At 32.9% G+C, this 21,910-nt stretch overlaps 1 protein-coding gene across 2 annotated transcripts; it reads left to right on the top strand.

The window, feature by feature from the left end:
• The first annotated feature begins 618 nt into the window (after positions 1-618).
• On the top strand, positions 619-20,613 carry LOC110666076 (uncharacterized). Of its 2 annotated transcripts, none has more exons than XM_058147360.1 (28): positions 619-960; positions 1,079-1,173; positions 1,587-1,671; positions 2,037-2,141; positions 2,299-2,461; positions 4,114-4,234; positions 4,396-4,434; positions 4,559-4,639; positions 4,784-4,878; positions 4,969-5,119; positions 5,758-5,844; positions 6,555-6,674; positions 6,759-6,887; positions 6,989-7,086; positions 7,201-7,324; positions 8,505-8,612; positions 12,310-12,451; positions 14,762-14,869; positions 14,980-15,031; positions 15,154-15,229; positions 16,814-16,999; positions 17,106-17,216; positions 17,593-17,757; positions 17,859-18,017; positions 18,334-18,567; positions 19,062-19,238; positions 19,622-19,734; positions 19,847-20,613. In XM_058147360.1, exons 1-28 carry the CDS (start codon positions 801-803, stop codon positions 20,385-20,387), a joined length of 3,825 nt encoding a protein of 1,274 aa, XP_058003343.1. In that variant the 5' UTR covers positions 619-800; the 3' UTR covers positions 20,388-20,613. The 2 variants fall into 2 exon arrangements, with proteins under 2 accessions (XP_058003343.1, XP_021682144.2); XM_021826452.2 differs by having other exon boundaries at positions 4,372-4,434.
• Positions 20,614-21,910: the final 1,297 nt, after the last annotated feature.

Here is a 21,910-nt window from a genome sequence, read left to right as displayed (position 1 = left end):
TTTCTTTTTCTATTTTGGATTTATATCTCAAGATATTGCACTATCAAAATCTCGGTAAAAAAAATAATAAGAAAAAAAATTGATTTAAGAGCATGTTTAAAATGAATGAATTAATTTATTTTTATATTTAAAATTTTATATTTGGAAATTAAAAGAATATGAATTTCAATTTTTTGATTTAAATTTTATATAATTAAATATAACTACTACAAATTTTAAATGAATTCCACCAAATTTTACCACAAAATTTTTATGACAAAACTACTTATATCTTTTATTTATTTTCCCTCACAAAACTCATTTTTCACTCTTATTTTTATATATTAAGTTAATTAATAATAAGCATCACCAATTAAATTATTTTATTTATTAAATTTAATTTTTAATTAATTTTTATTGACCGATCAACTTGTTTAAAGGTTATTAAGATACTTGATCATAACAAATTACAACTTGAATTTAAAAATAATGGCATATTTATTATAAATAAATAAATATAATTATAAATTTATTATTTATTTTATAAAATTAGTATATCAAGCATATTTTAAAAAGTAAATGTAAATAAATTTTTAATTTTATATTTATTTTAAAATGATTTTGGCGTATCAAACGTGAAAATTTACCCTCTAACACGCCAAACGGGGCGTAAAAACAAATCGGGCTACAGCCATTTTCAAAAATGGTAACCCGTTTCATTGCAAGCAAAGAATCTTCTTCGACCCTCACTAGTCAGTCCCGAGGGAGAGAGACAGATCCGATCAAACAAATCCCGTTGAGTGATTAGCTACTTGTAACCGATGGATCCAGGGACCACGCCGCTGGGCAAAATGCTATTGGAGGAAATCACTCCGGTGGTCATGGTGCTCCGCACACCTCTCGTAGAAGAAGCCTGCCTCAAGAATGATCTCTCCTTTATCCAAATGCTCAGCCCTTTCTGCACCTTCAGTAACATCGATGGTTAAGCCCCTTTCTCTCCCTATATCTCTTTCTCAATGCATATATACGTTAATGTATTCGTATGGCATAATTGGGGTTTTTCAGTGGAAATTGAGGGTTTTCTCTGTCGTTAATGCAGTGCCAGTACGGACATCGAGTGACCAACCCTACAGGCTACAGAAGTTCAAGCTTAGGTTATTTTATGAATCAGATATTCGGCAGCCAAATCTGGAGGTAAATGTTGTTTAGTAAGCTGAGCACATATGTCAATGGAATGATTGTATAAATTTGGATTTAGTTTCCTTACTTCTGGTCTTTCAGGTCCAACATATATGCAGCTTCCACTGGGATATGCCCACTGCTGCATTTTTTTTTTTTTTAACTTTTTAATGGAGATGGATAGTGCTTTTCATCTAGAACTAGAAACATGGTTGTGTCCTGAGAAATGTAGGCAGAATTTTCTATTTTACCATCACATTTTCAAAGTATGTGGAACCGCAATTATATGTTGCTTTAGGTACACAATGTTAAATTTATGCAAATGAGAATCAAGAATACTATACATGTTACATGTTTCTCTGTTGCGAACATCAATGGTATGAATGTTATTGCTTGTATCTTTATAACAACATTCTTGGTTAAACTAGGTAGCAAAGGAGAGACTGAAGCAAGTTATTACCCAGGCTGGGGAGAAAGATAATTCTGAATTGTGCTCAGACCCACCTCCAATTGGTAATGTGTTAGCTACTAATTTAAATTTGTTATTTGTACATGGATGTCATGTGTAGTTCTTTTATTATTTGTGCATTACACTCTTATGGAAAATGAGTTGTTCTTGCACTGCATTTGTTCTTGCAAATGTGCTTATTTATCTCTCTCTCTCTCTCTCTCTCTCTCTCTCTCTCTCTCTCTCTCTCTCTCTCTCTCTCTCTATATATATATATATATATATATGACAAACAGCGGTCTTATTATCATTTACATTTCTTGTTTTTAGTCAAAACTTTTTAAGAAATGTATCTCTAATCAAGTCTTTATTGGCGAGTTGAACCTATAGACTTGCTTTAAGCTGATACACTTGATTGTAACTTTTGCAGGCTCTGAATCTGAAATTCTACCTTCATGGTTTGAGTTTTTTAACAAAGAGCTTGTACGTACTGTGTCTTTTTCAGACCATGAAGCTTTTGACCACCCTGTGGCATGTAAGCTTCCAAATATTGTTAGGAAGTAGTACTTCTTATTTCTTTTTCCATCGTATTTCATGAAGCTCAATTTAGTTCATTTTACTTATGGAATGATAATAATTCCAAATATTCTTCTGGACATCATTTAAGATGTATTGTTTAAATTAAATTGCAGGCCTTTTGGTTGTTTCTTCAAAGGATGAACAACCTATCAACCGATTTGTTGACCTTTTCAACACTAACAAGTTGCCGTCTCTTCTCAATGATGGTGCAATGGACCCAAAGATTTTAAAACATTATTTATTGGTGCATGATAATCAAGATCGTTCCTCAGAGAAGTATTGCAGTCTTTTCTTTTCTGTTTTATTGAATTGTTTGTTTATAACTATGGGCATGTAGTTGCGTTAGCGAGAGGTGCTGAATCAGCTATATGTTATATTCCTTTGCTCTCATTCTCTTTGTCTGTTATTCTTGCTTTTTAAATCTTAATGTCAAAACATAGATTAGCAGTTAGCCGTATCTAGAAATAATGGTGAAATAGGGTACAGGAATGTTGGGACTTGAAGTAAGAAACATATGATAGATTAAGGTCAAAGGAACATGAGATACTTTCCTTGTTCACTATTGTAGCCTTTTGGTCCTGCTATTTCACATAGGCTTGGCTTAAAAGATGGGGAGTGAGAATGAGATGGAAATGGGAGTAATAGGGATTCTGATCTGCAGAAGATATTGAAAAGGAATAGAAAAGAAGAGGGAGGTGGGTTCTATGCATGAACTGCCCATTCTGTTATTATGATTTATGATTAAGGAACTGATTGCATTCAAAACTCAGTTGAAGTTATCTTCAGAAAGCCCTTGAAAACCGGAAATTGCTATATTATATTATAGCATCCACAGTAAGAACATCTACAAAGGTAAGCAAAGCTAATGGATAATCAACTGTGCTTAACAGAAACTAAAGTTAGCTGTGAGTGTGAGGTAAACTTAATTATGAGATTAAGTGTTTTGGTGCCATCGCAAAGAAGGTGAATAGAATTAATCTAGTAGAAAGCTGAAAATTGCAATTTATGTAAATGAAAGACAGTGTTCAGGACTTGAGTAGCAAAGGTAAGGTATTTGTTCTTTCAAGGAAATTAATAGTTATTTTGCATTATACTAGCCGTCTGGAATGGAAAATAATCTGAAATGAATAAAATTATTGTAGGTATTTTGAACTGTACTGGGTGTCTGGAATGGAAACTGGAAAGCAATCTGAAATGGATTAACAGTGGGTCTGAAAAAAATTAAGAACCTATAAAAAGGCAAGAAATGGATAAAAAGGCAACAAAAAGGGAGATTAGAACTGTATGAATCAAAGCGGAGATTGATGTTGACATTGTCAATCCAAAAATAAAAAGAAAATGAATATCCATGGAAATCTGAGAGACTAGATCTTAATCTGTGGATAAGCTACTAAAATATATGAATGGAAAGCGTCTTTAACCTTATAACGTTGACACCCAACTTGAGGCAATAGGAATTTTGGTCTACTTGAAAGTTTTCAAAAGAGAAAAGTAATATTATTTTATATTTATCTGTTGTAAAAATATCTGTTTTATATGTAATTTTTTTTTATTTGAAATGCATTGTTTTATATAATTTGACGTACATCTTGATCCGCATCTGACTTTCACTCTGATACAACTCAGATTAGATCTGCATAGTTATGATTTCAGAGTCAAGTTTCTTTTTTCTTTTGGTCTCAAATGGGGTATGGGAAAGTACCCTTCTGTTGAAGTTTTTGAAGTAAAGGGGGAAAAAACTTTGGCTAGATTTTCATATGCCACTTGTATTATTTACACTTTAGTTTGCCATTTCCTTTATTCCTTCCTATACTTGCTTTTAATTAATATCTAACGACTTTTCATTCTGCCAAGTTTTAGGATTCCATTGTTTGAGACAAATCTATAGCAATGTGAATGGCTTTTGAATTTTGTTTCTCTACTTGCAGGGCAACAAAACTTCTAACAGAGATGAAAAATACATTTGGGACAAATGACTGTCATATGCTTTGCATTAATTCATCACAAGATGGGCAGATAGAACATCAAGATAGCCTGTGGGCTCCTTGTGTAAGCCATTCCAAACATTTATATTAATATTTTCATGTTTCGAAGATATTCATCTGATATATAATTTATAGTTTTTATTATTGGACAAATGAGTAAGATTAAGGCTGTAGGCTTGTCTCTTGTGCACTTTGTGACAGAAATCTGTTGCTTCTCCTAATCAGCATCTTGGTTGTCTCCTTAATATCGATGATCTTAATGAGGTAATTTGTTTTCGTCATGATTAGCTAATGGTCTAAGCCATTACTGAGTTTTTTTTTTTTAATAAATAATAAATTGCTGTAGAGGCTTTAATTAAGTTTTTCAATTTGTCCAAATTGGGAACAGATAAAAGATCTGATGCAAGAATTATCATCTAAACACATCATTCCTTACATGGAGCAGAAAGTGCGTGCGCTAAATCAGCAGGTAGTAAACCTCCAGCGTATATTTTTTCTTTTTTGAGGTTATATATTAGGGGAATTTTTTTCTTTGCAGTATATTAACCCATCAAAATTTATCCCTTTCCTGTCTTCTCAATTTTCTTTTCATGTCATATCCTATCATGATTAGGTATCTGCTACAAGGAAAGGTTTTAGAAACCAAATTAAAAACTTGTGGTGGAGAAAAGGGAAAGAAGATACACCAGATTCCCCTAGTGGGCTCATGTATGTTGTGCAGATAACTTCTCTTGTCATGTCACTATTTTCTTCATACTTGACTTTTTCTAATATTAGGTTTTTCATTTCTTTTTGAAGGTATACCTTCAGCTCTATTGAGTCTCAGATTAGAGTTTTGGGCGACTATGCTTTCATGTTAAGAGATTATGAACTTGCATTGTCAAACTATCGGCTTATTTCCACAGATTATAAGCTTGACAAGGCTTGGAAGCGCTATGCCGGGGTGCAGGTAACTTCATATATTTATTTTAATAATTCTTGTCTTTCGCTGATCTTGACAGTCTGTCTGTCTGTCATTCTCTAATCTATAAGACTTTGAACATTTTAATACAGAGTGGTTTTCTTCATTTTTGTGCCTTCTCCCTCTCCCTCACATGAAAGTGTGTATTTTATTAGGTTTTCTATCTTGCAATGTGGTCAAAATACATGTACTTTAAGTAATGTTTGTGGAAAACCATGTTGTTGGACCTGCTATGGTTTTTGTACTTTGTTTTTTTCTATGTTTGCTTTTAACATCATGAAGTGTGCTTTGTTCTACTACTTACGGTCTGCAATAGGCTTTTATACAATCATTGCTATTTCTTAATCTTTTATTAATTAATGAAAGACTAATAAAAGGTATGCATTGGTTTGGAGAGAGGGAACTTGTGTGTGAAGGAAGTTTTATTTGCAACGTACTGAATCTAGAAAATCAAAAACCTTCTTTTTGATTGAAAAGAAAACCTTCATGTTCAAAATATTCTATCTATCGGTTTGCCTATCTGCCTGGGTTCCTTTTTCTGCTTTCTCTATCAGACCATGAGACTGTAATCTTAACTGATCCTCACCCGTTAAAACATTCTTTATTTGTCACATTTGTTGCTGCAGGAAATGATGGGTCTTGCGTACTTTATGTTGGATCAATCAAGAAAGGAAGCAGAATATTGCATGGAAAATGCATTTAATACTTATTTAGTATGTATAGCTCTTTCTTGCTGTCTTACTATATTGTCATTTTTGTTCCTGTTGGTGTCTTTATAATGAAAAATGCTTACTGCAGCTTTGTTTTGGAATCCTTTTCCTGCTGATGGTTCTTCTGTATGGGAATTTGTAAAAATATTAAATTTATAAATGAAGGCTATTAGTATTTTGAAGTAGGACAACTTGTAGATTGGCCCTGTGAAATGGTAACAGTAAGGAATGAACAGTACATGTGAATAGTAACAATGAACAATACTGTGAATGTAGGGCACAGCCTTTCCGCGAAATCCTCACCATCTGCCTGGAGCTATTGGTGTGAAGCATTTCATCTTAAAATATAAGCCACAAACTTAACAAGATCAAGCTTAGAAAATGAGTTTAAGAGTTATTGCAGAGTAACAGATTTATGTTTAGGTTCTAGAAGGGACCATTTTTTTTTTTTTTTACCTAAGTTCAACTAAGCATATCCTTTGTTTACACAAGCATAGTGAGTCTATAGAACATTTTTAATTAAATGGCCTTGCTTTTGGCATTGTAGCTTGGTAGGGTTTCAATAAGATGACCAGTTGGCAAATCATATATGGGGCAACTTATTTGGATCTTTTTGTTGGTAGTTTGGCTGATTATTCTTAAAACAAGTAAATTCAAATCTAGAATGCTACTTTGAACTTTGTTTAAATACATTGAATCTCGTATGGATGCAGAAAATTGGTTCATCTGGTCAGCAAAATGCTACACGTTGTGGTCTTTGGTGGATAGAAATGCTAAAGACAAGAGATCAATACAAAGAGGCTGCTACTGTTTACTTTCGCATCTGCAGTGAGGTAAGTCCAATATTATTGTACAAATCAAGGTGAATGAGAGTATCTTTCTTGTGTTGTTGACCATTTTTTTTTGTTAAATCTTAGGAGTCGCTGCATTCAGCTGTTATGCTTGAGCAAGCATCTTATTGTTACTTGTTGTCTCAACCACGCATGTTACATAAGTATGGATTTCATCTTGTTCTTTCTGGTGATCGTTACAAAAAATGTGATCAGGTACCTATAGTTATGCAAATATTTGCATATGTCCATCATACATTTGCTGCTTGACCTGTTTCTGAAGAAATTTCTTACTTCATTGGTTCATCTTCTCTTAGATTAAACATGCAATTCGCACATATAGGAGTGCTATCTCTGTTTATAAAGGAACCACATGGAGCTACATCAAAGATCATGTTTATTTCCATATTGGACAGTAAGTTATTTTGACTTCATTCTTCTAGAATTTGCATGATTGAAAAATTGGCATTTCGGAATTTGTAATGTAGAAGATTCTTGACAGTACTCATATGGTTGTTTCATGATGCAGATGGTATGCTTTTCTTGGCATGTATGATGTGGCTTTCACACATTTGTTGGAAGTCTTGACCTGTAGCCATCAGTCCAAGACAACACAGGAGTTATTCCTGAGAGAGTTTCTTCAAATTGTTCAGGTGATTGCTAGTTCTAGTTATTGTGCTTAATAGCTATTGTTAGAGAAAGCAAACCCAAGATTCTTAGGACTTTCAAGGTCTAATCCTTATATTCCACCTTTCCCTGCTTTTAAGTGAGTCTAGAATCCCATAGAATTGCTTTGACCCTCGTAATTGTATCTAATGCATTTTTAAATATTTTTAATGTGTTCAATATTTTATATAGTAAGGCTGCATGCTGCAGGTTGACTACCTATGAATTTACTTTAAATTGTGGAAGTGTGATATGACCTGTGATAATTGTAAGCTGCACTATATTTCGGTGTTGCACAATGATAGCTACCGCGTGTTAACAATTATTCTGCTTTTCTTTTTTCTTCTCCTCCTCTCCCCTTCCCTTTTTAAAATTTTTAGACTTCAGTGTAGAAGTATGCAAGTTGATCATTATCATTAATTCATTATTTTCTTGGTTTTGGGACATTAATACTCTAGTTTCTACTAGCAATCACATAATTTCTGTGCCTACCATGCAAGACCTCATATATTAAGTAAATTAATATAATTTACAAGCCTTGTAAGAGTGCTGTGCTTTACCATCAGTTGACTTTGCTAAAAACTGAACTCTTCAGAGACTTCAACGTCTCATTATATGACTAGGAGTCTAGGACTGCCTTGAGCAGGCTCGCTTGTTGATACTGAACTGCTGGTTTCTCCCTCCCCTTCTTAACAACTTATTTTACTCGTTTACCTATTATTTATTTTGGAAAAGAAGTTCCATTTCTCTTCTTGCTGTTTATTTGCTTATTTTTTCAATGTACTGAAATGCTTGTACATTCTTTTGCGTTTTCTTCCTATCCAAGATTAAGGCAATTATCCAAGTAATTCCTACAATCTTGAAAGGTTTAAAATGAAAGAATCTACATGGCTGAAACATTTGATATCCTTTTTTTTGTATTTATTAATTGGTGAAAATCCTAAGTTTGCTGTGATGCTAGCATGAAATTAAAGGGGCATTCTTGTTTGAAAAACTACCAATGCTTACATAATAAATAAATTGTGTTAATCTTTATTATTCTGTTGGTACTTTGTGAGTCTCTTTTAATCTGATGGTCATCCATCAAATTATAAGCAAGAAATTCTGTTCCCTTTTATTTTTGTAAAGTATTCATGAACTTGACAGTCCTATTCTTGGATATCATAGAGAACAGGGAAAACATTTGAGGCGTTAAAACTTCAGTTGCCTGTTATCAATATCTCATCGCTCAAAGTTGTTTTTGAAGACCATAGAACCTATGCATCGCCTGCTGTGGTAAGTTGAAAAAGTATTCTTATCTGAAACTTAAAACTTAATCTCCTTTCTTACTGTACTGAAGATTGTTTTTTCCTTATCTGAAGATGCTTCCTTCCCCTCTCTCCCCCCTCCTTATCCACCCTCCACCCCCACCAACCACACCCCCCCCCCCCCCCCCGGCCTGTCTTCTCTCTTCTCTCTTCTATGCTTCTTTCTCTTTCCTTTGGCTATCATTATAAAATTTTTTATCATGTTGCATAACACGCGCGCGCGCGCGCACACACACACACACACACACAAAATTATGTATATCCACAGACATTTTCATACTCACATACACATGTATGTAGTAGGGCTGAGCAGAATTCGGTTCAAACCGAAAAATCAAACTGAACCGAGTCAATTCGGTTCAATCGGTTAAGTTTTAAAATTCAATCGGTTCGGTTTTACATTATAAAAATTTTGGTTATTTCGGTTCGGTTTGGTTTGAAGAGAAAAAAATTGGTTAAACCGAATCGAACCGAATAGTAATTTATATATTCAAATCAAATCGAACCGAATCGATTTTTGAATTGATTTATTTTTATGGGAAATTTATGAATTATATTTAATTATATATATATTAATTGTTTAATTACCAAAGTCAAAATTAGATCAAATAACTTGAAAATCAAGTTTAAATTAAAAAATGAATTAAAAATTAAAACCGATTGTTTTAAACCGAACCGAACCGAAATAGAGCGGTTCGGTTTGATTCGGTTTTTCACCCATTTCGGTTCGGTTCGGTTTCTAAAATTTAAAATTCAGTTTTTATAATTTAATTCGGTTCGAACCGAATGCTCACCCCTAGTATGTAGGCCATATGATAAAATATATCTTGAATTTTATCTGTTTTTCCAATTTTAGCCAAAACTTTTAGCTTTATCAAGTATGGCTGTAAACTCTACTGTAAGTATTTTGTTTATTTAAGGTATTTTTGATATTTCGCTTAGTTATTAGGGCCATATTTTATTTTATTATGAATTTATAAGCGTTCTTATGGCTCTTTTAATGTTAGATTGTATTTTTAGTGAATTATAACTAAGTTAATCCAGATTATTGGTTTGCTTTCTTTTTATTTTTTGATTTCTTTTTATGTTACGCATCAATTGGATATAACATCTATATATCTGAAGTACAGTAAGCCAAATCTCAAGTTGATTAGATATTGATATGTTTATGTTTGTGCTTATCAATAATACAAGGTAAAATTCAGTATTGAGAGTCTTATAGCTATATCACTTATCAGTAATAGAGCTCAAAGATGGTATTGATAATTTGTATCAATAGTGCATTTTGTTTTGTAAAACTTTGATAACATGATAAACTGTTGATTGGTGTAAAAGTTGTTAGTTTAACACCTGTTGTACATACCAGTGTACATACTGTTAAAAATAACCCAAATAATACACACATATGCAGAGATTAGGATAACAAATGCAGAAAGAGAGAAAAATAAGACAAAAGTAATTTTGTGTTTTGGCAATGGGCTTATGTCTATAAGATCCACCTGCAACTTTTTCACTATGAAGGATAAGGTTACAAATGGTTTTTTATATAGTAGGAGAAACTCAAAATTACAACAATAACCCCATAATTAGAAGTGCCCTAGGCTAATGAGACTAGTGTAACTAGATAGTGAGGGCATACTCCCATAGACCCAGCCAGGGGCCAGGTCTGAGCTGGATATGGTTAACTTGAACTGTGACTGAACCAGACTGGCCAAAACTGGATTTTTTTTATCATTTTAAAAAATATAAAATTTGAAAAAAATGTGGACTGTTGGATTTGAACAAAACCAGATCAAATCGGGTTAAACCAGAACCAGAACCATGTGAGGACCAGTTTGGTTCATACCCCTGGTGAACCGGAACTGCCAGTTCTGGGCTGGTTGCAAACTGGAACAGGCCCATGGCTAGGTCTGCACTCCCACCTGTCTACTGGTAGGCCAAACAAAAGAATATTCTTCTTCAAGTTTTCAGGAGGGGTGCTTGGAGCTTTTAGTATGCACTACCTTCTCTGATATGAGCTACAATCTCAACACATACTTTATAATATTATATACATGCAATTAGTGTGGTTGAAATAGCCCTGATTTGGTTGTGTTTTGGCTTAGTTGTAGACTTTCTATTGTGGAATCTTATACATTCATGTTCTTTGGGCATCATTTAACAGAGATGGACTGTTTCTTTTTTCTGCTGTGTCATCACATTCATTTCAGTAACTTGTCTTATGAATTGGCAGTTTGGTTGTTGTCTTTTCATGCAACTTCACGAACACCAGATTGGTATCCTATCATTGTTTTTGACTCTTGACACCTTAAAATCACAATAATCTTACCATCAAGATCCTGCTATATTTATAGTATTTTCTTGGTGCCTGACATTCACTTCGCTTTGCACATTTATAATATTCAATGGTTGCACAGTACAACTAAATTGCATGATGGATTGATGGCTGTATTATGATCTTTTTCCACCATCTTGACATTTTCTGATTCCTAAAGCAGCATGGACTGTCCAACATGTAGGATATATATAATGCATAAAATGACTGCTTTCTGGCTGAAGTTTGGAAGGTGATACATTGTAATTGCCAGTCACTAATAGCATATTCTTACACCATACTATTCCTGAAAAGCAGAATGTGAAGTCCTTGAAGACAATATGGCATCATGTCTTATCAAATGGCTAAGATAGTACGGAAATTGGAAGATGAAAGCTACTTATTTCTGGTGGAAACTATGATAACTACTAAATTTGACTTTGATCCCTAATGCTAATGGCAATATGCATATCTTATTCTATATATTTTGAGAAGTATGATTTTCAGATAATTACAATTTGGAAGTGTTGTTGAGTAAATGGCCGTAAATAAGAAAATTGTATGTTGGAGTGTGCTTTTGGCAATTCTTCATTGGTTCATTTGGTTTGAGAGGATATTGTCTTGTCTAATAGAGGAATAAAAAGAAGCAAAAAAAAAAAAAAAACTGACGAGCTTTAGCTCGGTGGTACTAGAGTGGTCTGTAGGATTTTGAGGTCTTGAGTTTGAGAGCCAGTGAGAGCCAATGAACCAAAATTAAAAAAGGAAGCAAAAGAAAAATTGTGATAGTTGCAAGCTTTTAATTGTCTAGAGACAAGCTTAGATATATTGTAAATTGAGAGGCTTATTAATTTTTATGCTGCTTGAAATGCCTAATGGAGATGACGATCCATTTTCTCTGTTGATGAACATTTTAAGATGTGCAGCTTACATGTGACATGGTCTGACCATAATTTTTAGAGACTTGTAAAACTGACTGTATCATATGGGTAGAGTGATCCTCATAAAAATTATGGTGGCAAAATTTCAGGAAGGGTTTGGATAGATCTTTGCTTCATTTCATTAAGAATCTAAAAACAGATGATTCATGTCACTTCCTATGAATTCCTTGTTTAACATTATATCTACAAATTGGTTTTATATTTACTAATTGTTTAAGTGACAACCTGATTGATTATTTGGGTGCTACAATTTGTAAAGTATCATTTTAACATATGAAATATCTTGTATTATTTTTTATATGTTCTGTTGATTATGATTTTCATAGTACTGTTATTTATCTTCTATGCAGAAGGACTGTCTGATTAGGAGTTGTGTTGTGCTTGATACTATTGTTTCTTTCCATTCATTCCAGGCTAGTGTTAGGGAAAGTTTGTGGCGTTCGTTAGAGGAGGACATGATTCCATCGTTGTCTACTGCTAGGACTAACTGGTTGGAATTACAATCAAAGCTCCTGCCAAAAAAATATAAGGAATCAAACATTTGTGTGGCTGGAGGTATGAAGGTGATCGTATTCTGCATAAAATTCCATAAATTCTTTAGGTTCATATATATATATATATATATATATATATAAACCAGTTTATGAATTTCCTTCAACTTCCAATGCAGAATATCATTTGGAGATATTCTTGTAATGAAGTTGAGTAGTGTTCTAAAGGAGTTTCTAAGAGTTTTATCTTCTATGTATAATTTTTTTTTAATGAAAAAGGAAACTATATTGGAAGAGAGAGAAAAAAAAAGTTCTTGTAAAAAAGAGGGTAAGAAATCCAACTCCAGGAAAAAAAATTCAAAGATGCATATGAGAAAACAAAACGCTTTCCATTCCCTTTGCATTTTTTTCACTACAAAGTTTCTTCTAGAACAAATCATGAGGACACCATAACGGAGCCAAGTACAAAATCTTGTGCTGTAATAACTGCGCAATAAATGGTTATTCTTGAAGATTCTAGCATTAAAGATTCTAGCATTAACTTTCTGTGATTATAATTTCATTCTATACTGAATAGACCAGAATAGGCTTGTTTGAGAAGTGATTCAAGTGTATTTGAATAAATACTATTTTAACATGTCGATTTTAATGTTGAGTACTCATAGGATTTGGAACAGGTGTAATACAGCCTTTCTATTTTTAAACATGTATACTCATTGGAATTTTATTGAATCCAGAAATGGGATTGATTGATTTTTTTCTTATTATAAAAATTAAAAAGGTCTACATTTGTTGATTATTGAATCCAGAAATGGGTCTGCATTCTTTCGTTGTCCCTCAAGAAAATTAAAAGAACTAAGATTATAAAGAAGCAACGAAAGATCATATATTTCTTAATAATTAAGATTCCTAAATGAAGATCCTAAACAACATTGGAAACTGTGGAGGCATAGAAACTGAAAATGCTTGATGCAGAAAAAGAAGAAAACAAAAGGATCATGACAAATAAATTCTCAACTTTATTAATTCTCAATTGTCAATAATGTCATAATAAAAGTCCCCCAAAGTATGTAGAGAACCTAGGTCTGTAAGTATTTGGAGTCCTACTAACATTAGGATTTAGGATTGGGAACCCTAAATCCTATAGTAATGACGAATACTAAACAAATTTAAACTAGGAAAATTATAAACCTAATAATAATAATAATAATAATTGAATTCATAAAACTCTAAACTTCCTAATTTTACAATGAAAGATTAAATCAAAACAATCCCCAATCTAGTCTTCTTGGACTGCATCAATGGTACTTGGTGGAAACTTGAAAGATGATAAAAAGGAAGGAAAGACTACTGAAAATTGATTTTTCTCTTCCCATACATTTCCAAAATCTGAATTGGGAACCTTTCACCAACTAGATAAAGAACTATTGGATTAATGGTTGGACATACTACCTGGGTCCTCTCGATATTTATTTATTTATTTATTCTAGAAAAGAAAAGAAAAGTAGTGTAGAAGAAAGGAAAGATAAACGTGGGAGATAAATTTCTAGGAGTTACCATGATTGACTTTTTTTTTTTTCCAGTCCTTCCACCCTACCTATTTTTTTGAAGGCTGTATCTACTTTGGTTCTCAGGGAAATCTCTGTAACCAATCATCATCTAAAGCTTCCTTAGAGTTAGTTTTAACACATTTTATTGAATCTAGAACCAGACCAAAGAAATTTATCACAATTTTCTCAATTCTTTAAGATGCCATAGTTGGAATCTTGCTCAAATAATAAAAATACAGCAGTACAGACTACAGAACATTCTTGAATGACAGTAACGTGACCTCAAAAATGGATGAAAGCCGTCTTACAACCATCTTACTGCTTGGAAGTGCTATGAATTACTCTACTCAAAGACATGGAATCAGAATTACCCTCTAAAAATTTCTGTGATGAGTTAAAATCCATTTCTATAACCCAAGAATTTTAGGAAAAGATATTTCTAAATCAAGTTGATCCTTTAATGTTTTCTAAGAGTTCTCAGATGTGTATTGTTGGGCTTCTTTTGTTCCTTATAAAATTTTATTATCATACTCATTCTAAAAGAAGACATGGGCTTGATGTAAATGCTTGTGAAAAAGTGTCTCTTTACTTGATGTGTATCGTAGTGTAAGTCAGTTCATAAACTTGGTGTTTGATTTGAGTGAAGACATGTTGGAGTTGTTAAGAGTTTTATCTGGTTGGCTGTGTCACATGCAGCAGTACATGAAGACAATTCAATAACTTTGATCTGCAACATGCTGAAACTGTAAAAAAATGTATAGAGGGGGCGAAAGGGTTGCATTGCTAACACCGATACTTATAAATTTTTTGCATTGTGTTTGCAGAGGCAATAAAGGTGGATATTGAATTTGAGAATCCCTTGAAAATCCCTATTTCAATCTCTAGTGTTTCTTTGATATGTGAGCTTTCAGAGTTAGATGAGATGACATCTGGTGAGTTGTTGTCAATGTGTGTGAATTTTCTTTTCCCTTTCTTCCTTCTATTAGTTTGGATCGTTGTAATTAGTCTATGCAGTTGGATAATTAATATTTTAATGATGTAGATACAAGTCACTCCGCCACTGAACTTTGGAATGATGAACATAAATTGTTGGGGTATGTATCTGAACAGGACTTCACTTATTCCTAAATATCATTGTGCTGTAATATTTCCAGGTTATTGTTATTCTCCCATTTTTACAGCTGACAATTTAGATATTATTGCATGATGATTGTAGGGATATGAGCTCAGATGCTTCTTTATTTACTTTGTCAGAAGTTGACTTCACTTTGGGAGGGGATGAGACCAAGTTGGTGAGTGCTTCCTGACCCTGGGGAAAATAAATATTTTAGGAACTTTTTCCTATTTAAAGCTGGCTAATCGGTAATGTTCTGATTTTTTTTTTTTTTTTTTTTGGGTTGTGATAGCCTTGGTCTTTGGTGAATTAATTTTTTTCCTTTCTTCACACCACAAATAGAAGGGACTCGGGTACATAACTTGTGTTTCTCTGTGTGAGTAGATTTCGTTGTGTGCACTGTGGACATTAATCTGTGTGCCATGGTATTATATGTTAGTACTGCATGCTTGCTCCAGAGGTGCAGCTAGAAATTTGGCTATGGGTGCCTATAGTTCAAGCGGCCAGAATTTTAGCAAATTTATTATAAGGCTAGATTAATGGAGAAAGTTCTGTTATTAATAGATATATCCTATTAAAAAAATATCCTATTAGATTAGAAATGTTAGAAATTAATTCCACAAGGAAAAGCAGAGTTCTCTCTCTCTCTCTCTCTCTTGAAGCATATATAGATGTAGGTGTATTTTTGTAAGACGGTACTTATGAGTAAGTTGACAAAATTATGCACATGCAAACAAGTGTATTTATAGTCTAATAATGCTGTTTAGAAAAAGAAACGTAAACACCATTAGACATCTTGGTCATGTACTACAATAGGAGAAATAACGGATTTGGCTGTAAAAGAATGAACTTAATACTTAAAAGATGTGACCATCAATGAATAAAAGACTTGCATAAAATAATTAGTTATATCAGTGGTAGAATGCTTCTATATATTAAATAAAATTGATTGCCATGTTGTCTAACCTCTTTATCTTTTTGTGCCTTGCCACCTTCAATAATTATGACTAGCATGTGTATGTGTGTATAATTTGTTAACATATTATGTTACTTTTTATCATTGGCAGTATACGTATTATTTGTATTTGTAAACCCAATACTCATTATATTATAATATTTCCTGTTTAACCCTATTTGAACCTTTGGCCTTTGACCCTTTCCCTCCTCTGGTCCAATGGCCAATTTCGGGTTTGAAAACATTTGTTTAAGCCTGAATCTAGTGTGGAAAATGTTTGTCCAAGGAGGTATTTTTCTTTTTCCTCATTGGAGGTTCATCTTTTTATGTCAAGATGATTATCATTGCTAAAGGATGTATTGTGTTCTTTTGTTGTCTAGAAATTTGTTTCCATTGCAATGTGCTATTGTGATATCCTGTTTGTTAGTTACTGTTATTAATATCCCATATTGGTTTGGGATAGGGGTAATATGCCCCTTATAAAGCTTTAGGTACTCCTTCCTTGAGCTACCTTTTGGACGTGAGTTAGGCCCACTCATTTCCTTAAGATGGTATCAAAGCCTCTCAACCAATGTTGGGCCTTTTATAAGTGTTTCACATTCACGCTCCAATTGTTTGGTACTGGGTGTAAATGAGGTGTGTTAATTTCCATATTGGTTTGGGATAGGGGTATTGTGCCCCTTATAAAGCCTTTGACACTCATCCCTTTTGAACTAGCTTTTGGGGGTGAGTTGGCTCAGCTCATTTTCTTAATAACTATTATCTTTGGAAGTTCTGTGCTCTTTACAACCCATTTTTCCTTCTCAGGTGCAACTAACTGTCACTCCTAAAGTAGAAGGCAGTCTAAGAATTGTTGGAATTAGATGGAAATTGTCAGGTTCAGTGGTTGGTTATTATAGCTTAGAGTCCAATCTTGGGAAGAGGAAAACTGCAAAGGGAAGGAGGAAACCTAAGCATTCCCCTGGCAATGACCTGAAATTTGTAGTGATCAAGGTGCAGGAAAACACCCCTTCTCCCATCACCTTGTTCTTCCTATTGAATTTGCATTGTAGATCAAGTTTGATAGACATTTACCTAGTCTATTTTCCTTCATGTCCAGAGTCTACCCAAGCTGGAGGGATTCATTCATTCTCTACCTGAAAAGGCATATGCAGGAGATTTACGACATCTTGTCTTAGAGTTGAGGAACCAATCAGAGTTTTCTGTAAAGGTATACCTTTCCCCTGCAATCTTCCATGTCTTGGTTAATAATAATTTGTTTTTTGTTATCCGATAATGTGTATTGTGTATTTATGTTGTATCAAATGGGTAGTGTGGTGCAACTTCTTGATTCCTTAGGAAATCAAAATCAGGTTTTTTGATGATTTTAGCAGTCCTGTATTTGTTTTTGGTATTAGTGCTTAAGCTGAAAGACTGGCTGTGAATTACTTCTGTTCTTTGAAGGACAGAGTCCAGCTTATGTAATATGTATGCTGAATGCTGGGTTTTCTTTTCCCATATTTGCTAGTGTAAAACTGTCTGTTTGTAAGATGCATTGATCTATGGCTATTTTAACTTTATTATGTGGTTTGTAAAATTTCTGGCAGAATCTGAAAATGAAGATCAGTCATCCTAGATTCCTTAATATTGGGGATCATGAAGATTTGAATTTAGAAATTCCTGATTGCTTAGAAAAGAAGACGAACGTTGAACAAACTGATGTACCTGCCGATTCTAAGAAAGTGTCTCATGGCGTTTTTCTATTTCCAGAGGTTTGTGTGGAAGTCCATGTTCTTTTATTGTTTGGCAATTATCACCAATTTAATGTCAGGTGCCTTTAGTTATATGTCTTACATTTGCCTTGTTATTTCAGGACATCTCAATAGAGGGGGAAAGACCTTTATTATGGCCTCTTTGGCTTCGAGCTGCTGTTCCTGGAACCATTTCCTTATATATAGTTATATACTATGAGATGGGGGATGCATCAAGTGTCATGAGATACCGTACTCTACGCATGCATTATAATCTGCAGGTGTGTACTAGAATAAGACAGATGTAGATTCTTGGTTCAATTAGTTCTTTCTCGCTTTTTATTATGAAAAAAAATTGCCTTTTGGTTAATGATGTAAATATTGAATGGATCTTCTTGATGATGGTAAAATAAAATATTATGGATAAAGTGAGCATATATGTACTTTGTTTGTTATCAATTTATCATGAGTTTGATTCTTAGAATATTTTGTTCTTTTTCTGTTGTCAAAAATCCAAGTATTGTTGAGTTGGTGATGACCTTTTGATGCAAATTCTCACTCAACCTATGCTAATTTGTTAAAACTTGTTGTTAATAGGTATTGCCATCGCTGGATGTGTCATTTACAATCAGTCCTTGTCCATCAAAATTGCAAGAGTTTCTTGTGCGCATGGATGTTGTCAACAAAACTAGTTCAGAGAGCTTCCAGGTTAATCAGTTATCATCTGTTGGATGGCAGTGGGAAATTTCACTGCTTCAAGCTGTTGATGCCATCTTTCCTTCACAATCTCTAATTGCTGGTCAAGCATTATCCTGTTTCTTCATGCTTAAGGTAGGTGGAACTGTTTCCTCTTTACCTTCTTTCCCCCTTTATGTCTTTGGGGAAAACACATTGATTGTCTTCATTGTCTATGTTTTATTGTGGTCAAGCATCATACTGTTTCTTGTGGTCGTGTTTTCTATTGCATAACTGCTTATTGTGTAAGCACATTTTATATCTCTCTCTCACTCTCTCATTTTTTCCCTCCAAATCTTTTAATGATATCTGATGCCTTGTTCTGATATATTTAAAGATAAAATGATATTGTAGAATTAGACCACATTCTACTTGGTGATTTCAGATCCAAACTTGAGCCCTATACTTTACCTCCCTCTGACATCATAAAAAATGACACTCTATATCAATTCATAGTTTAGGTTCTATGAAATGCGTAAGACTTGTTGGTTAATCTTTAAGAACACATCTAAATACTCATTTTAAACTTGGAATCAATTATATACTTTTTAATTTTTAAACTTATTGGTATGATTGTTCTTTGGCTTCAGAGTCTTAGGAAATCATCAAGGACTGAAGAAAAAATTTCCTCTCTTTCCCGTTCCCCTGGAAGTGATGTAAGGTTGGCTCCTGAGGGCAACAAAGATGCACTTTTTGATATATGTTGCTCACCTTTGGCTGATTTCCATGATTGTGAAAGATTGCAGCAGCATGAATTGTCAAATCAGGTTGGTAATTTCTCTTTTATAATTGATTGTGTTTCTCTTGCCATTCATTATTGCCATTTTGGCCATCACCACAGGTGATACTCCCACTGCTATTTTAACCCCCTCAGACCACTAGGACTATTTAAATTCTCAAGTCACCATTCTGGAATTGCTGTAGAAGTTGAGCTATTCATTCTAAGATAAAGTACTGAATAATGTTTCCTATATTTTGTGTTCGGTATTATGTTTATTTAAAAATGCAAGTAGTCAACTACATCTAAAAAAAATAAAAAATAAAAATATTTAGAGCTTCCATGATAATTGTGAATGCTTAATTCTCATTTATTTGTGCTTTATGTGCTGCCCTATCAATAATTCCAGCCTTTTGCTTTGGCTTCTATTAGGAAGACACAAATACAGTGGACTTCATTTTGATCTCTAGGCCACTGAAAAGTGATATCAACCCTGGGACGTCTGATGCACCTCGTCTCTTTTCTCATCATGCATGTCATTGCAGGCAAGTGTATAAAATTTTCACTTCATTGTGGAATTGAAATAGTATCAGTTATTTGGTTTTCTAGGCGATTTTTCCATCCTTTTGACAGTCGTTTCTAATTTTCCTTTGGCAGTACTGCCAGCGCAAGCCCAATATCATGGGTTGTGGCTGGGCCACGGACCAAATGTCATGACTTCTCTGTTTCATTTTGTGAAATAAACTTGAGAATGATTATTTACAACGCGTCAGATGCTGTTGCATCTGTGGGCATTAATACCCATGATTCCCCTGGTGGCAATGTTCAATTAAGTGATGGAAACACAGTTGCTTCAGGAAACCAAGCAGGGTGGCACAGTCTATCTCCAGTGGACGATATTAAAATCAATTCTGATGTTCTTGGAAGCAATGTTGGAAAGTCACAATCACCAGAAAGCGTCTCTCCATTCATTTGGTCTGGCACAAGCTCTACCAGAGTCCAACTTGAGCCAATGTCCTCGACTGAAATTCCTCTTCAGATTTGCGTATTCTCCCCTGGTACATATGATTTGTCGAACTATGTTTTGAATTGGAATCTTCTACATGTGAACAACGAAGAAAATGTAGGAAAAACAAAACAGACCTCTGGAACAAGCCCAGGGTATCCTTATTATCTTACTGTCCTCCCATCAGATTGAGATCTCGGATTGAATTTTCGGCTTCCTTTCTTCTGTGACAGATAGAGGATCTTCAATGTACTAATTTTTGTAACATTGGCTTGTAAATTATTATTCCAATGTATTTGATTTCTTTTTCTTTCACAAAAATAGGAACCGAAGAAAAGCACAGTAAAACAGGAAACAAACTACATTGTTTTGTCCCTCAGAATAATAGTGGGAATAAAAAGAATTTAAGCATTGACCATGAATGTGTGTATTGGGACTTTTTTTTTTTTTTTTTCATCAATTTACAGAGATTCTAGTAAATTTTTTTGGATGCCCAAAACAATAAGGGTATAACAGAAACAAGTTGATTGAAAAAACAGCAAAAAGATCATATTTGAAACTGGAAACAATAAAGATAAATATACAAAGGTTCAGCTCATATTAATAATTTGATAGTTTTAATTTAATTGATTTTAAATTAATTCAATCTTACTTTAATAAATATAAAATTAAATATTTAATAATAAATTTATTACATGTTTTATATAAAACTTTAATTAATATATTCAATAATATTATTAAAATTGAACTCCAACAAATCACGAGCTCATAATTTATTAATATAAAAATTTGATAATTTCAGTAAAAAAAAAAAAAAAGATAATTAGTTTGTATAGATGACAAGAAATGTTACCACAAAATAGCTATTTCACTTTCATTTTATAAGCCTTTTTTTTTTTTTTTTTCTCTATTAGTGTCCCATGATTTATACACCAATAGTTTATTGATTTAATGAAATGAAGATTCAAGAATTCCCTGTTAGCAATCAAGTGAAAAAGCCCCATAAATAAATTTATCCTATTGATTTAATGAAATAAATTGAAAATTTATTTAATAATAAAATCTTAATTATTAAGCAGTAAATCACTCTCATAAATTTTAAGAAAGGCAAAAAGTCCATTCTCAAATGGTCACATAAGTTCTTATAATATTTTAACATCCAATTAAGTCCTTCAACTTAAAAAAAAAATTAAATAAGTCTTTTAAATTAAAAAGAAATTAAATAAGTTTTTTTAAAAAAAAAAAATCCTTTAACTTAGATAAAAAAGATTAAAATATAATTTGCACAAAGATCTCTATCATCAATTCTGCATATTTAATTTTTAATATTTTGATAGATATTTATTGTATCATGTAATAAATTGATAAGTTATTTTTTATCTAATAATTCAAGTAGTTTTTTTTTGTAGAAACTATGGCGAAGATAATAAATTCACAAAAAAGTATTTTTTTCGATAAAAAATAATTTATAAATCTATTATGGGATGTAACAAATACTAAACAAAATATTGCAAATCAAATATACATCATTGAGAATTATGTGATTTGTGCATTGTTTTAGCTAGATTTATATTAAAAAGTAAATTATATTTTAATTTTTTTTATACTTATTTTTAAAAGTTAAAAGATTTATTTATTTCTAAAATAATAAAAGAACCTAAATGATATATTTTTAAAATTTGAAAGATTTATTTAATTATTTTTAAAATTTAAAA

This window comes from Hevea brasiliensis, chromosome 5, assembly GCF_030052815.1.
Source record: "Hevea brasiliensis isolate MT/VB/25A 57/8 chromosome 5, ASM3005281v1, whole genome shotgun sequence".
In the NCBI taxonomy this organism is placed as follows: domain Eukaryota; kingdom Viridiplantae; phylum Streptophyta; class Magnoliopsida; order Malpighiales; family Euphorbiaceae; genus Hevea; species Hevea brasiliensis.
Note: the sequence above shows the minus strand (reverse complement) of the source record. Positions and strands in the feature narration are given on the sequence as shown.